Source organism: Daucus carota, chromosome 1, assembly GCF_001625215.2.
Source record: "Daucus carota subsp. sativus chromosome 1, DH1 v3.0, whole genome shotgun sequence".
NCBI classification, from domain to species: domain Eukaryota; kingdom Viridiplantae; phylum Streptophyta; class Magnoliopsida; order Apiales; family Apiaceae; genus Daucus; species Daucus carota.
In genome coordinates this window covers 53,312,046-53,328,968 of record NC_030381.2, presented here as the reverse complement: position 1 = coordinate 53,328,968, position 16,923 = coordinate 53,312,046, and the positions used below count along the sequence as shown (strand labels likewise).

General features: G+C 30.7%; 1 protein-coding gene across 1 annotated transcript; it reads left to right on the top strand.

The window, feature by feature from the left end:
• Window positions 1–11,066: 11,066 nt before the first annotated feature.
• On the top strand, window positions 11,067–12,348 carry LOC108210752 (dehydration-responsive element-binding protein 3). The gene has a single exon (XM_064086080.1). It carries the CDS (start codon window positions 11,309–11,311, stop codon window positions 12,017–12,019), a length of 711 nt encoding a protein of 236 aa, XP_063942150.1. The 5' UTR covers window positions 11,067–11,308; the 3' UTR covers window positions 12,020–12,348.
• The last annotated feature ends 4,575 nt before the right edge of the window (window positions 12,349–16,923 follow it).

Here is a 16,923-nt window from a genome sequence, read left to right as displayed (position 1 = left end):
AACACCATCAGATTTTAAAGCATAATTTAAAATCCCAATTGAATACCACCAGATTTTGTAGCATAATTTAAAATCCCAATTGAATAACTCAAGATTTTAATGGATTTCAAACAATCCCAATCGAATATCCTCAGATTTCATGAATGCAAAAAAATTCTTTAAAATCCCAATACAATACACCCCTCTAAAACTTTTTGATTGAATTTAAAATTACAATTTATGACATAACTTGACTTAATGTGATAAGGTGAGGGTTTAAAATGTATGTTTAGATAATTTTAATTTATTAATAATTTATGAATTATTAAAAATATAATTATAAAATAATTATTATTTATGGATAATTTATGACTTAAAGATAATTTTATAAAAAAATTGAAAAAAGTTAAGTCGTTGAAAAAAATAAGTTCTTATTTTAAGCCAATTTCTACCTTATGATACAGACACGTATTTTTCATCCTACAATCAAAAATAGCTCTAAGTATCTTACTTGAAACCTAGACAGGCTCACCCTCTATACCTAGAAGTCCATCAAACATATCAAACATAAGATTACTCAAAATACCATATTGCAGCTTTTAGGATGAAGAAGAGGAATTTTAGAATCTGCAGAAGTTAATTATAGACAATAATTAAATAAATAAAAGGCTAAAAAAGTACCGAGACATATCCTAGAGCTACCCATTTACCTATAGTCCTGTTTGGAAAGGTTACTTAATCGGTAGGTGTGCTGTATTTTGGGACGCTATTTAATGGACAATAGAGACTTAGAAAGCTACAGCTAAACGACAGCACAGCTTTTTAAGACCGGTGTTTCACAATTTTTTGACCAAAATCTGGACGGTGACCAAGCAAGATCACTTCTGTAATTATTCAACTCTATGATTTATTGATGTTAATGTGGATTATTAGGATGTAATGCATGACCAGTATTCCACGGATAAACATGTCAAGTAATTGGTCTATTTAGATATGTGAAGTTTTAAACGTGATAGTTTCTTGCATGCATGGTATCCGAAACTGGTTTGAACCTGTTTATCTCGACTTTAAACTCACTCGACATTAAACTAGAAATGTGTGATTGTGTAAAAAGTCTTAACTTAATTTAAAATTAAAAATAAGTGAAAAACTGACTTAAAATAAGAAGTTGGTAAGATGTATTTTTTGAACAACTTATTTTTTTCATTAATTTTTTTAATAAAAATTTAATTTCATCACTCAACTCAAATAACCGACCCATCAAATTTATTTTTATTATTATACTTTTATTAAATCATAAACAGCTATATACAAAATTACCCATATAGATAATTCAATCTACATACTTATCATAATAAATTACTACAAATCATAAATTATTATTTTAAACTCACAAAGGGTGTTTAGATTTTAGATTGAGAATTGGGTTGTAGTTTTTTGATCCATTATATTTGTTTGTTTGCTCAACTTATATTTCTCGGTCCTTAATAATAACAAGTGATTATCCTGATTTATATTATACTATTATAACACTTTTACATAAAAATCAGTGACATTTAAATTTGCAGTAAACTTTTCAATACTTTGAGAACCTAAAATGGGGATTTAAGAAAATCTCCAACATTAAATTAGTTACCAATAGGTTCTCATTGTCCGAACGTACGGTATATTTGAGTTGGTTAGGCTGTCAACACTGCATGAGTGCATTCGAGATTTTAAAGGCCAGAAACTGCAGAAGAAACTATACGGAGTCTAGCTATGAAATTCATTTATGAAGATAGGATGTCTCTTTAATTCATCATCTCTCAGATGGATGAGCAAGTACAGATTAGACATCAATCAACAGCTCATCTTGTTTGCAGTACAACTTTCAACTTGAATTACATACATTGAATTTCAAGATCATAACACCGTTTAAACATCACTTCAGTATCTAGTAACCAAGTCAAGTCCTTGCCACTTCACTTTCTTTCAAAGCCTTTCAATGTTTTGTTCTCCCTAGCTCTCTAAAACTCTAGACTTTTGGCTCAAAACGATTGAAGATGTCAATAATGTATGAGCACAAAGGAAAAATCTACCAAAAATAATGCTACTCTTGTCCCGAGCAGTTTAGCTCAGAAATGAGATTTGACACGTATTTATGAATTTTCATAAAATGTAATTTTATAATTTTTTAAATAAAAATTTAATATTTAAATATTTATTAAAGAAACAAAATTTGAAAAATAAATTACGAAATTACTTTCTACAAAAATAAATATTTACTGTAGTATAGTAATTTAGTGGAAAAAGTAAGAAAAGTAGGTAAAGTGGTGAGATCAATCAATATTTAATACTCCATCTGTCCCCCTTCATTTCCTTACGTCACTTTTTGGCATGCTTTAAAGACTCATTTAAAGTATAGTTTCATAATATATTTTTATTTTTTTTCCCCTCAATAAAAGTTTGATATTTAAACTTTTATTCAAAAAAAAAATTAAAAGAAAAGTTTTTGAATTATACTTTATAGGAATCTCAAAATGCGTGTAAATAGTGAGCGTAAACAACCTAGAGATGTAGAGAGTATCTATAGCTTGTGAGTATAGTGGAATAAAATAGTGAACGTAAGTTGATTTCTATTAAATAAAATTTTGTTATTTTTGGTAATTTTTGAAATATATAAAATTGGGTGGGTCTCCACAAAAGAAAAGTGTATAAAGACGAATGGGACTGATCGAGTAAATTTTATATGCACATCAAAATGTATGTTAAACAATGTAAAAAAGACGTAATAGAATGAGAGAGATGGAGTAAGATTTGTTACTTGTATAAAATCCGAAAGACTTTCTTCTAAAAAGATTTAAAGTTAAATGATAGAAAAGCCTAAAATTTTTATTCAAGAAATAGAATAAGAATAGTTCACGAATGAATAAATACCGGTGCATGCAGTCTTTCGAAAGGTGTAAATAGCCAGTGTCACACGGGGATTAATTTGTTGGAAATGATTAACTGACTGATTAGAATGAAAAAAAAACTTTTAATCATTATTATGATTTCTACCGGGATGGTCCCTTTCACAACATACAAGACTGAAAAGGACAATACCAAGATCACACAAGATCTCCAAGAATCCAAGCACCATTTCTTAAGATCATTTCCAAAGGGTCCCTTGATTAGCATAATGGAAGAAAGCAACCTCACGTTTAATATGTAGGGTAAACCTCATTAATTAGCAATTAAACAAAATAAATCACACGAAATTTGGGTACGAGATCTAATGGCTCAGTAGGACTCAGGACCCATGCTTGGAGACTCAAGTTGGGGATCAATGCAGCTGCTAACAGTACTCGACATTTACTCAAAATCGGGGTAATGTCCCCATGCATAACTGTTATATGAGATGGTCACTGTCTTTTTATTTATTTATTTTTTATTAAAATGAAAACAAAAGTAGTGGTTACATGTAATAGTCTGATACAAAATATAGGTATAACCGTATAATTGATTTGTTGTCTACAGATTCGAGAATCAAAGAAGAGAATATGACAAGGGCTAAGATTTTTTATTTTTTTTTGCTAATCGAGAGACAAGGGCTAAAAGTTTGCTTTGAAGTGACAAGGAATATGACAAAGGGCTGACACACAAAAATATGTATTCTTGCTAGCTGACCAAATTCATTACTGATTATTCATTTTCTTTTTACAAAAAGAAATTCATTATTGATTATTGTTTCATATTCTCCCACCCTTTGTAGTCCTATTAGACTTTTTAAAACATAAAGTTATACGGTAGAACCTCTCCATTGTGATTATTAACATTCCCTTCATCCAAATTGTTTTTGCAAGTTTTTTTTAGTATTCGGCGCCCACTTAAATATTTTTATAAAATATTTTTAAAATTTTTAAAATAAATTTTAAATATTAAATCTTTTTTTTAAAAAAATATCTTCTAATAAGTTATGGAACTATACATTATAGAATTACGAAAGTGTGTGCCGCATCCACGTCTCTAATGTATACAATTAGGAGGACATAGAAGTATATCTTAAGAATTTTTAGTGTTAAATATCGGATCCAAACTTTCACATAAAGTTATATTTGCAACTACTTACATTTCTTTTATATATTTTTTATGATTTTAATTAATTTATTTTTTATAGATTTGTACAACTTTTTCTTATTAAATAATAATTATTGTTGTGTTTGGTTGGGAGGAAAGGAAACGAATTGAATAAATAAAATTACTTGGAACTAACAGAGATAGCAGAGAAGTTTTGAAATAAATTTAATGGAATGCAAAATTGCTATGATGATATTTGAGAAGAAATTGAGGGTAGGAGAGAATGGAGTTTTCCATCTTTGAAGGTATAATCTAGCATGTAAGGAATAGAATGGAGGAAGGAATGATATTTGTTAACAATTGCCTATAAGGGTTAATAATCAAGTGAGTCATCAAAGTGGGCTGAATATATCAAGTTGGTCACCGAAATCTCAAATTGGTCACTAAAGTCAGTTATAGGTATCTCTAAATATGAGTTTAAAAATTAAAAATATTATTTACAAAGTTTTACACATTATTCTTCAATATTACCAGAACTAATTACTAAGTAATGACTTCTACTATTTATGGTAATATATTTAATTTTTATCAAGTTTATTTACTATTTATTTTAAATTAAAACAAAGAAAATAATCTATAATAAAAAATAAATAGTAAATAAATTTGATAAAATCTAAATATACTATCATAAATACTAGAAGTCATAATCTTGTTCTTAATTGTGTTAACATTCAAGAATAACGTGTAAACGTGTATAAATAATATTTTTATTCCTTAAACTCATATTTAGAGATACCCATAAGTGTTATATCTTAAAAAGTCAAAATAATAAAAATTTATATACTATATGAATATTTCTTGTTATTTATTCAAACTAAACACAACATATGTGTTATATCTTAAAAAGTCAAAATAATAAAAATTCATATACTACATGGATATTTCTTGTTATTTATTCAACAAAGAACATCGACTTGTTTAGCAAAAAAAATATCATTAATAAAAATAATATATATTTTTAAGTTTTCATAAAAACATACGTCTTTTCTTATTTTATTTTAATTTTAAGATAAAATATTTAATTTTTAGCTTTTTCAATAATTGACCCACTTTTGACCAATTGTTGATTTTGTCCAATTAATCATTTTTCAAAAAAGAATTAACTCGATTAATATTTAATCAAAACCGAGTCTGTTCAAATAATGATTAATCGACCATTAACGTTGATGGTCTTCGATTTTTAAAACATTGCACATAAGTCATATGCTAATTAAATGTACTTTTAAATGGTTATTTTCAGCATCAAGGCTCTTTACCTCGAGCACAAATTAATTTTGCATATAAGAAAATTATAAAGTTCCCCGAGAATGATGTGGATCTATCTGCACCTCACGTGTGTAGATATTTTTCATAAGTTTGAACAGTGTCGTTAGCGTGAATCGAATATTAAACAGCTATAAATGGTAATTGACCTAATTCATCAAAAACATATAAAAAAGGTTTGAAAGAGATCGTGTTGGCAATGAATAATAGTACCTAATTCATAAAATAATAATGTGACTTTCATAAAATAATAAATAATATTTATGATGTTAACAATAGTCCAGTCGATATATATATGAGTGCTGATAGACACATAACTGATGAGGTGTTCAATGATATTTCTACTCCCTCCGTCCTAGTTATATACACTGGGCTAGGACGGGCAAGGATTTTAATTCTATGTAAAGTATAGTTTTATAATTTATTTTTAACATTTATTTTCTGAATAAAAGTTTGAATGTTATATTTTTATTTAAAAAAATTATAAATAAATTATAAAATTATATTTTATAAGAGTATTGAAGTGCGTGGAGCGGTGAAAAAGAAACGTATAGAATTAAATAGGATAGATGGAGTATTTTTCCTGCGACGATCAAGTGGATGGCAATTGATGGCCGCCTTATTTAATTTTGCTTTGCTTGGTTAATTCCTTGTTATTTTTTATTTGACCAAATTTGGGCATATAACATCTTATATAAAACAATTATATAGTTAGGAGTATTATATGATAAATAGTTTTTTGACAAAATGTAATAAATAGTTTAAATTTACGCAACACGTACGTTAAATAAAATTTGGTAGTTACTGAAGGTTACTTGTAGTTATATATCTTTAATTGCTTTATTATTGTGTACCGGAGCTGTGTCCAAACACGTTTTAAAGAATTACGTATGTGTTTAGGCAAATAATTTAATGAATTTAATTTTGGTTGGCAGTGATTTGGTTTTCTTTGTTATGTCTAATTATTATTCCCTTTTTCATGATCAAATCACTTAACAAAGATTACGAGGTCCCCCATTGTATTCGATGAATATCAATTATATAAATGAAATTAATGCAATGTAGTTAACTACTTTCGCAATCAGTCTTACTCTTCTCTCTTTTTAATTCGTTACTTGCATGCATATATAGCTTAGAGCAGTGTAAATCCGAATGCAACATTAGAGAACAAAGAGAGATTTATCCTTAAACTTAATCGAGCTAGTAAGGGTTGGTTCTGGTTAAAAGAGGAGACTTATATCCTCTTTGTTACAGTTTCAACTGTCGAAATGAGCAAAATTTGTGATTATGCCTCTTAGATCAGAGTCTATCGCTTAATTGCGGTTTACCTGGTTCACGTAGTTTGCAGGTTATTACGTGAGTTCGAGTTTACTCTGTGCGCACCCGAAAGGTAGCGGTTGCGGGTTCCTACGTAAAAAAAAAAAACTTAATTGAACAATTTTAATAATATGATATTATTTTATAGAGGTATAAAAAATTGACAACATTTTAAATAGGTAATATCATATTAGTATATATTGGATAATGGTAAAGAAGTTAATTATATGATTATTACTTGTAGTTTTAAGATTTGCGATAAATTCAAACGACTTATATCAAATGTCACCCTAATATTGATATGATTAAGCGATGCATCCCATATATGTCATTTTGCTACAATATTAAAAGATACTCCCTCTGTCCCTCTGATTTCTATACACTTTCCTTTTCGGGATGTCCCATTCAATTCTATACATTTCAAAACTTTCCTAAAATAGTAAACTTTTATAATATAAAAATCCCACTCACCCACTAACTTCATCTACTTTTCTCAATCTATCACTTAAATATTAATGGGTCCTACCACTTTACCTATTTTTCTTTCTTTTTCTTATTACTTTACATTACTTTATACACTTTTCTTAGTCTCCGTGCCCGATACAAATGTATATATCTCAATGGGACGGAGGGAGTATATAATTTCTATTAAATCTATATTTTTATCTATTACTCCCTCCGTCCCAATCAATTCTATACAGTTTCCTTTTTGGGATGTCCCATCAATTCTATACATTCCCAAAATAGCAACTTTTTATAATATAAAACACTACTACACCCACCACATTCTCCCACTATCTCCATTTTATAATAATAAAAACACTATTACACCCACTACCTTCCTCCACTATCTCAAATCTATTATTAAAAAATATATGGGTCCCACCACTTTACCCACTTTTCATTTAACTTTACTCATTTCTTACACATTTTCTTGGTCTCCGTGTCCAATCCCAATGTATATAACTCACTGGGACGGAGGGAGTAGATTACTTTGATGTAGCCTGCTTAAGTTGAACGAAATGAACCTGAAGCATGCAATTCCAATGTTTCCCATCAAATCTATATATTTAATCTATTAGATTACTAAAAGGTAATTTCTCTTTATTAACTTGTTTAAAGACAAATCACATCACCAGGGCCACCCTAAAATAGTTTAGTTTCATGTGGGAGTTCACTTGCACAAAATATACATCAGTGCTGACATAAGTATCCAATTTAGTAGCTAAATTATTGCGAGAAATATACAACGTAGTGATGTACATTTGTGTATCATTGTGTTTTGTGTGCATTATAACCAAAAAGCTTTGTCGTACAATGACTGTATCCATACGTTACATATAAGACATTATCGTTTTCAATTTTTAACTTTGGACCCAGTTGCTGATATCTTGGAATTTGTTTTCGTGTTGAGGGACCAAAATTCACATACACCACAAGGTTAAAGCTTAACTATTACATTACTCGAAAACCTTGATTATTTTTCAAGGGGCATGAATTTTACGGTTAGTGATTAATTATTTATGTTAATCATGTTGGTTGCTAATTAATTACGGAGAATTAATATATTGTGTGTTTGTGGGTGTGAGGCTTGCGGGATTAGCAGAGTTTATTATGCGAGTATAATATTTTGAAGAGAAAAGTGGAAAAAGAAGAGAAGAAATAAAAGTAAAGTATGTTGGTTAACACAAACATTACTAAAGTCTAAAGTAAGGATTCTCAAGTCTTTACAGTTAATTGTTGTGGGTCTAGCTACCTCCATGATCAGGAAGTCCATTTAGGTTGTATTTACTGGATGATATAAATTGACAAGAAAATAGAATTAGAAATTATGTAGAAATTTATGGATAAAGAAGAAAATATGAGATATAGTGATAAAAGAGAGTTTATTCGATCAACTTGAATTTTAATGAATTATTTTTGGTCTTTTAGATTTTAATGAATTGTATCTGATTTTGTTTTTTGTGGATTCTTGATAAAATATTACAGAGTTGATGAGAGTTTTTAGGATTAAGCACAATAATTCAAAATCTCATAAATTTTGGTGGGATTTCAAAAAATTTAAAATATACTGAACAATCCTACAAAATCATCATTTTATGAAGTTCAAAAAAATCTATGAGTATTTGAATACTATCATATTTTAATGGATTTTAAACAATATCAATCGAATACTACCGATTTTAAAATGTAATTTAAAATGCACATCGAATACTTGAATACTACTAGATTTTGTAACAAAATTTGAAATCCCAATTGAATACTTCCGAGATTCTGTTATATTTTTTAAAATCCGAGTTGAATATCCTCAGATTTCATGAATGAAAAAGGTCCTTTAAAATCCTAACTGAATACACCACTTAAATATGAATTGGTTTAAATTTATTGTGATAAAGATTGTAAGGAAAATTGTGTAGGAATGAAATGAAATGAACGTTACTTCCAAACATGTGAGTTAGAATTTCAACTAAAATAATAAAATTGAAATGATTAAAGTACGTATAACTATAGATATTTTTATAACTAAAACAATGTTAAACTACAAAATTCATCTCGACCGAAAACAATTTTAGTTTACTATTAGAGAAGGGAATGGGATACATAAGGAAAAACAAGGAGAGACAAAAGAAATGATCGCGACTTATTTTTCCTTGTTTGGTTCGAAATTCGAATGAGAATGAATGATGAAGTTATGACTTGTAGTGTAATTGTACAATATTCAAACACATTTGTAGATGTTTTGATATATGTGTGAATTAAATTTTAAAAATTAATAAATTAAAATATATGTATCAAAAGAAACTATACCTAAACATCACCCGTCCCATGTATGTTTTTACCTGATTAGAGCCCATCTTCGCCTCCAATCAATCCATTCCGGACCCGCTAGAGCCTCGCTAAAGCTCCGCACATGTCCTGGACAGGCTCCAGACAGCCTTAAGAGCCAAAACTTGGCCCCTCCATGACCTGCCCCGACCCTATTAGGCCCCACGCTTCTTCTAGGTCTATTTCGGGTTCCATCCGCGATCCCAAATTCCTTACCATCCTAATTAATCTTATTGGTTTGTATTTAATTTGTATTTTAATAATTTGTATTGGAATAGGACCCTGTACATATATTTGGGTTCGGTTTTTTGACAATCGAATATTATATCATATTATGAGTAGAAAATCACTGCATTGTTTGAACTTAGATTTTTTATGTATATACAAGAACATTATGATGTCATCCAACAGAACATCGACTCATTTCAAGATTTTTTTAATTTAACACATTTTTAATTTGAACATATGTTTTTTTAATATATTTTTCTTCCAATTTTACCCATATCATTCTTGTATGCTCAACACTTTTCTTAGTATAATTCACATAAAAATTGATGGTTTACTATCAGTATCAGCTTTCCATGTCGAGCAAGTGCAAGGTACTTGTTACCAGAGTAGACAAAACCTTTACAAAAATAATGCACTTTATGCATAGTACAAATTATAGCTTTCCTATGCATACCACACTAGCAGTACCGATGACAAATAATTGATCGAAGAGTACAGTACTATATAATACTCCTGTATACTAACACTATTTCGTATCCCGAGGACCAGAACCGGCCACCGAGCAGTGCAACACCGTTATATACTAATCTTAAACCATACTCATTTTTTGTGCTCTAGCCAGTGTTATACGACGGGGCAAATATCGGTTCTAAGACGCAGGAAAGCGGACGTTTAACGGTATTTTAAACATGTCATTAATGATAGACATATTTAAATATTTAATTATCATATTGATATATTTAAATAAAATTGTACTGTTATAGGAATATAATTTTTAATTTTAATGTTTTAATAAATTATTTTTCTATTTTTTTAATATAATTATAATTATATTATAAAAAAATTAAAAATTAAAAAATTAGCAACTCAACATCATTTTGATCGCTTGTTTCATTAAATGGTGGCTTAACGAGCATAGCATTCTCTTTAATTTTCAAAAACGTTTAATCATCCGTTCAATACCAAACGAATGCGTTTTAGTTTCTGATTCTGTCTAAACAACCGCTTAATGCGTTTTTTAGAACACCGACACTAGTATAAAAACATGCATTACAAAATATTCTTGTTATTGTAAAACGGCAATCTATACCGTCACCCTCCTAACCGTAATATTACAATCCGTCCCATTCTTCGATGATCGACAACAATCCGGTAACAACTTTTTTCTACGCAGATAAAATACATGAGTTAGAAGGTAAACAAGGGGATATTTTGAATGTTGAATAATACAAAATATGATATGATATTGAAGTTTGGTGAAAGATGAAAGGAACAGTGTCAATGGAGTAAGAAGTATGGATAAATAAAGAAATGCAATTAATTTTGGTTGCGTGGTACAACACTAGGGTACCCCATCGTGTAATATGACCCCATCCCCTCTTCCTCAACCTTTCTCTTATAAGAAGTCTCTTTTCCAGTTTTATAATCTCGCATTCCATTCCATTCCATTCTCTCTTCCGTGTATTCCACTCTGTTTTCTTGTATATATTCGAACCTTATAAATTTCCATCTACATTTTGTGTCTTTTTAATGCTCGTAATTTTCACTACATAGCAAGCAAATTCTTGAGTAACATTGTGACCAAATTGAAGAAACAATGACGGCTAGTTCCGAGCTCGAGAGCAGCTCGAACTCGTTCTCGTGTTCTCCCTCGTCGCCGGCCTCTCCGGAGTTGGTAAAGTCGAAAAATGATTCGGAGAAGGCATTGGAACCGAACCGAAAACCGAAAAGAATGCGGGAGAATAGCAAGCATCCGGTTTATCACGGAGTTCGAATGCGCAACTGGGGTAAATGGGTGTCCGAAATTCGGGAGCCTCGAAAGAAAAATCGCATTTGGCTCGGAACATTCGCAACACCCGAAATGGCTGCTAGGGCTCACGACGTAGCCGCGCTGAGCATTAAAGGCAATTCGGCGATTCTAAATTTCCCTGATCTCGCGGACTCGTTTCCCCGTCCGGCCTCGAATTCCCCACGAGACGTTCAAGCCGCGGCAACCAAGGCAGCCGCAATGGAAAAATTCGATACCACGTTACCATCACCTTCTTCGTCTTCATCGTCGTCTCTGACATCCTCGTCATCACTCTCCTCACTAGTTTCGTCAATAGACTTGTCGACTTCTGACGAACTAACCGAAATCGTCGAGTTACCGAGTCTCGGGACGTGTTTCGACTCCGCGGAGCTAAAAAACGATTTCGTATTAATCGACTCAGTGGATGGGTGGTTTTACCCGCCGCTATGGCCTCTCGAAAATGCTTATGATGGTGACGTTGCTGCTGACACCGGGGAATTCAGATTCGAGTTTTTCTAATTAGGGTTGATTTAAATTAATTAATGTGTGTTTATGTAAAAAGTCTTTGTTTTGTTTTTGTAATCTAATTATTAGCCCTTGCATTTTTCTCCAAAGGGCTAATTAATTTCTTCCACCTTTCTGAGTGATGAGTGGGCTTTGATCAGTCTCTGTATAACCTCTTGAATGATTTCTAACTGTATAGTGTTTGTTGGGAATATGGTATGAATAATCAATCAATGTGATAGTATCAAAGTAGGTGTATATGGTTTAGGTGTGTGTTTTTGGACGGTGAATTTGTATGTGTGCAACATTTTGGCTGATTTATGATTTGACATCATCTTTCCCCATTTATTTTTGTGCCACAAAGTACTGTTTAAATCTTTCAATCATATAATTAACCGCTTTTTAGTTTTCACTTCATGTCGATAAATGGATGTGTATATGTTGACACTTCTTCGTGTACTAATTTTTCTTTATTCATTTATATTACACTTTTAAGTACTAATTAGATTCTAATTAAGGGCACAAACTTTCGTTGTGTTAACTTTTTTGTGGCCGGGTGACAATATTGTTTCATCATCTCGTATTTATCTTCTTGTAATTTAATAACGAAGACTATCTCATCATCTCGTACTTAATATTATTAGACTTCGGTCTACATCATATTGATATTCTCATAATTTAATATTAAAAATTCTGATCATCTTTTCTTAGATTGTTATTATGTACGACTTATTTGTCCTCAGTGTTTCATTTGGACAAACATAAAATTAAAAAAAAATCAAAATCATATATAAATAACATATATGCATATTAATGTTATTGATATGCATATGCATTTTAATCTTTGCAAATGAAGAAGAGAAGCTTTTGTTTACAAGCTTTTTGGTCATCCACAGAAACCACAACTACCATGGTCTCTTCCACAAAAGGAGCCTGGTACAGTCGTAATTACATGCATGAGTGGTGGGTTATACGTAATTTTATGGGTGATGGTGAAAGCTAACTTTCTTCTTTAGCTTTAATAGTGACAATTTTCATCATTATTTAGGAAAACTATGTTTCCTCTTTGGACAAATAATATCTAGCTTCATATCTTCCCCTATAAAGTTAATTACTCCCTCCGTCCCTTTTTACATGTCCAGTTTGACTGTTGACCAGTCAAATTGACTATATTTTGACTGAAATTTATATGTATCATGTAATTGTGAAAAATAATAAAAATTATACCATTAGAAAGTATATTTAGTCTATTTAAATATGCAACTTTCAGATTTTAATAATAATGAATGAATAATTTATAATGTTTAGTCAAAAATTAATCAATTTGACTCCTCGAAAAGCAAAATGGACATGTAAAAGGGGACGGAGGGAGCACAAATAACTTAATTTGTCCTATTTGAACAGGCCTCACTCCTTGTTGTTTTCTTTGGATTCTTTTCTTCTCTAATAGGTGAGAAATAGAGACGGATGATAAGGGGCAAGAGAGATATAATGCACACATGCGTACAAACATGTAGCATTATTTATTTGTGTGGTTAATTATTGGATATTAATATTCAAATTATTAAAAAAAATATGGTGCAAGTATATATGTAATTTTAATTGCAACTTGTGTACCCTAAAAGTCAATTTATTTCAATCACCATTCAGTCATATAGGTAACTTCGATCATATTTTTGAAAATAAATTTTAAAATATGGATATATATATAAAATTTTCTCAATTATTTCATTATTCAAATTTCGGACCCTTCACGAATCGGATTATTTATGTACAATCTCAAACTCAAGTTAAATAATTTAATTTATTTAAAATTTAAGCTCAGTTCGGAGGTTCAGATGCTGGAAATTTTGTAGAAAGAAAATGTTATACAAAGATATGGATTTATTTGAATTTTAACTTCACTTGGTATAAATGTGAAATTATTTTCCATTTTCCAAAACAACACATTTCATAAACAACATTCTTTCATGACTTATTTTATGATTTTTTTAAATCAGACCAAACAACACCATAATTTTCTAAAAATGTCTATCTAATCATAAAATCAAACATCCATTATCTATCAGAGAAAGACGATACTCTGGAAATATCTCATCAAGAGAAGGCATCTCGGTGGAGCAATTATAATCCTCACATTTTAAATAGCCTACACACCCACACTCACAATAATTGCGTTATTGAACACCTCATTGATTAATAAGTGCGGTGTTGAATGCTCCAGCCCTATAGTCCCGCTCTGAACTACACCCGAGGATATTATATTTTATTATTTTTCCCTTATTTATTTCCAACCATAGTAAAGAATGTTTTATCCTCACTCTTTAGACCAATTATTGTAGAAGGATCTTTCTTGTTGGAGTAAAATTAAAGTGGTAAATAATTTTATATATAGGTGAACTCAAATTTACCCTCAGAGGTGAAAACCCTACTTTATTATCAATCAAAGTCTCTTTTGAGCTTCACTATCCAATTATAGCTAGATTATATGCTTTGCATAGTTACGACACTATTTTCTAATTGTGTGTCGGGGGTAAAGCAAGTTTTTGAAATGAAAGTGACGCACCATCAAATCTACTTGTTATAATTCATGGGTTATACGTGTTTTTTTTTTTGCTAAATACGCTGAATAATTTTGATTTAAATTTTTTAGGTGTATACAAGATTATTATTCATTTAGAAAATTCTTGGGCAACCATATTTTTAACGAATCCAGCTTTGACATACGTGTGTAAGTGTCTTAGTAGCATATGTTCAGCGAAAAAAACACTCTACAGTTTAATCCTAAATTATTGATGTATATATACATATGACGTAATACAGTATCATTCAACAGAAAATTGTTTTAATCAAGATTTCTCATTTGAGAATTTTTTTTCTATCGAACATATATTAGTATCATATATATGGATCCACTATCTTTTCTAATTAGACATGTATTACCAACATTCAACTGTTTCCGAGCTAGTAATACATATATACACAAAGTTGAAATTGTGGATCTTGGTTAACCTTGTCGCAGAATTGTCTCGATATGGTTGGTTCACATACTACTTTTTCCATAAAATAAGATGAAATCGTAAATGCTACTATGCATAACTTTTGACCTTTTGGTTGTGTTTCTTTTTAATCAGTAAAAGGCCATTGCTTTCTTTCTTCTTTCGAAGTTTATGGCTTTTTGTCTGGAGAACAGACGACTTAAACCTACTACTCCATTCCTCGTATGGAATGTGTAATTTTTGGGTAAAGTCGGACTATCGATTAGTAAGTATGAGCTACTCGAGTATTATATTGAACGGAGCTCCGGTCCCCAAATATAAATTATTTTTTATAGTTTACTATCACAAATATGTTATTACAAAAATATATACTTAGCAAACTTCTTACTTATCATGAGATGTATTGGATGACCATGTTCAGTATGTTCATGCCATCCAGTCATACTATTTTCATTTTAGGGTTTTGTATCGCTTAAAATTATGCTGTAACGATTTAATTAGAATGTGTAATGGGACTAAAATAAAATAGTCTTCTCTTGTTTTCTCGTACGTAAATTCAAGATTTCTTTTTCTTATAAATTCATAAATTAGCTCGTGACTTCAAGTTTAGAAAAATGGTTTGTCTGGTGTGTGGGCATGGGCACATGCTAAACCCCAAATTTTATGAATTTGGTGGATTACGTCGGAAAAATCCCTGTGCTGAAATTAATACACACCAAACATGATTTATTAGGTGCAATGTGCATGAAATTAAAATATAAGGTACACTATATTAAAGATGCGCAGACCCTCTTATAGTTCGTCTTCTGTTTACATGCATGTATCACCATTTTTCCGTTTCAAGGACAAATTTAAGACAGCCTGTCAGGTGAAGACGTACTTGAAAACGACGCTACAACAGTTACATTTTGTGTCGATCAGATCAACTGCAAACGTGTGTCTGGTCGAGAAAAACGGTTATTTTCGACTGTCAAAATCTGATCGAATATAAGACCATGATGTCGAAAATAAACACTTTTCTTACGGTGTGTAATGATGATCGAGAAAGGAAAAATGGGGAAATTTTGTGCAGTGAAACATGTTGAATAGTAGCGGAATCGCCCAACATAATCAGACACTAAATCTCAAAGGCGAAGGCCACTAGCTCAGAGCCCATCTGTCTCTTTATTAACACGGTTTCGCACATATTCACAACAGTTGATAATGGCCATTAATTTGTACGAGAAATCAAATCGATAGGACCACAAGACCTAGCTGTAATCCTTGAATGAGTTAGCTCGGAAAAAAATGGCCGAGGACCCAGTTCTCTATTCTCACTTTTGAATTCTGATTCCTGAGTTTTGTCACTTGTTGGCTTCTTTTATCTACCTTTCTTCTCAGCTTTTTTAACTCCTTGTAACATTTCAATTACTAAAGTTCCTGATTTATTTGAAAAAATCATGAAAATCCTAAATCGATAGGTTAAGTGATTAGTTCTGATTTCCGATTTATAAGAGCTTGATCATGAAAATAACTAATCAAAACATTTATAGAAAAAATATTAGACTTAATGACCTTTTAGCCTTCGAAATATGGGTGGAAGTTCCGATGCAGCCTCGAAGTTTGAGGGTCGAAAAGTACGTAAATTATGTAAGTTATCAATATCAGCTTAAAAGTAACATAGCAATTATTGGAATTTATAAAATCAAATAAATAAATTACCTTGTAAGGATTAATCCGTGAAAGTTTGCACCAGTGTAATGTATACTCTTGCATATGATCACCATGTATATTCTATTCGGTGTTTTAACGTACTCAAAGGAGTTTAATATTAAGAAGAAAAGAAAGTACACAGCAGCTGTTTTGATTATGTTGGAAATACGTACAAGATTCTTGGCAGTTCATATGGTGCTTTCATGGACTTCAATTTATGTCAAATCA

Bases quoted from the DNA above. Each gene is read 5' to 3' on its own strand.
- LOC108210752 (XM_064086080.1), top strand. From the start codon at position 11,309: ATGACGGCTAGTTCCGAGCTCGAGAGCAGCTCGAACTCGTTCTCGTGT.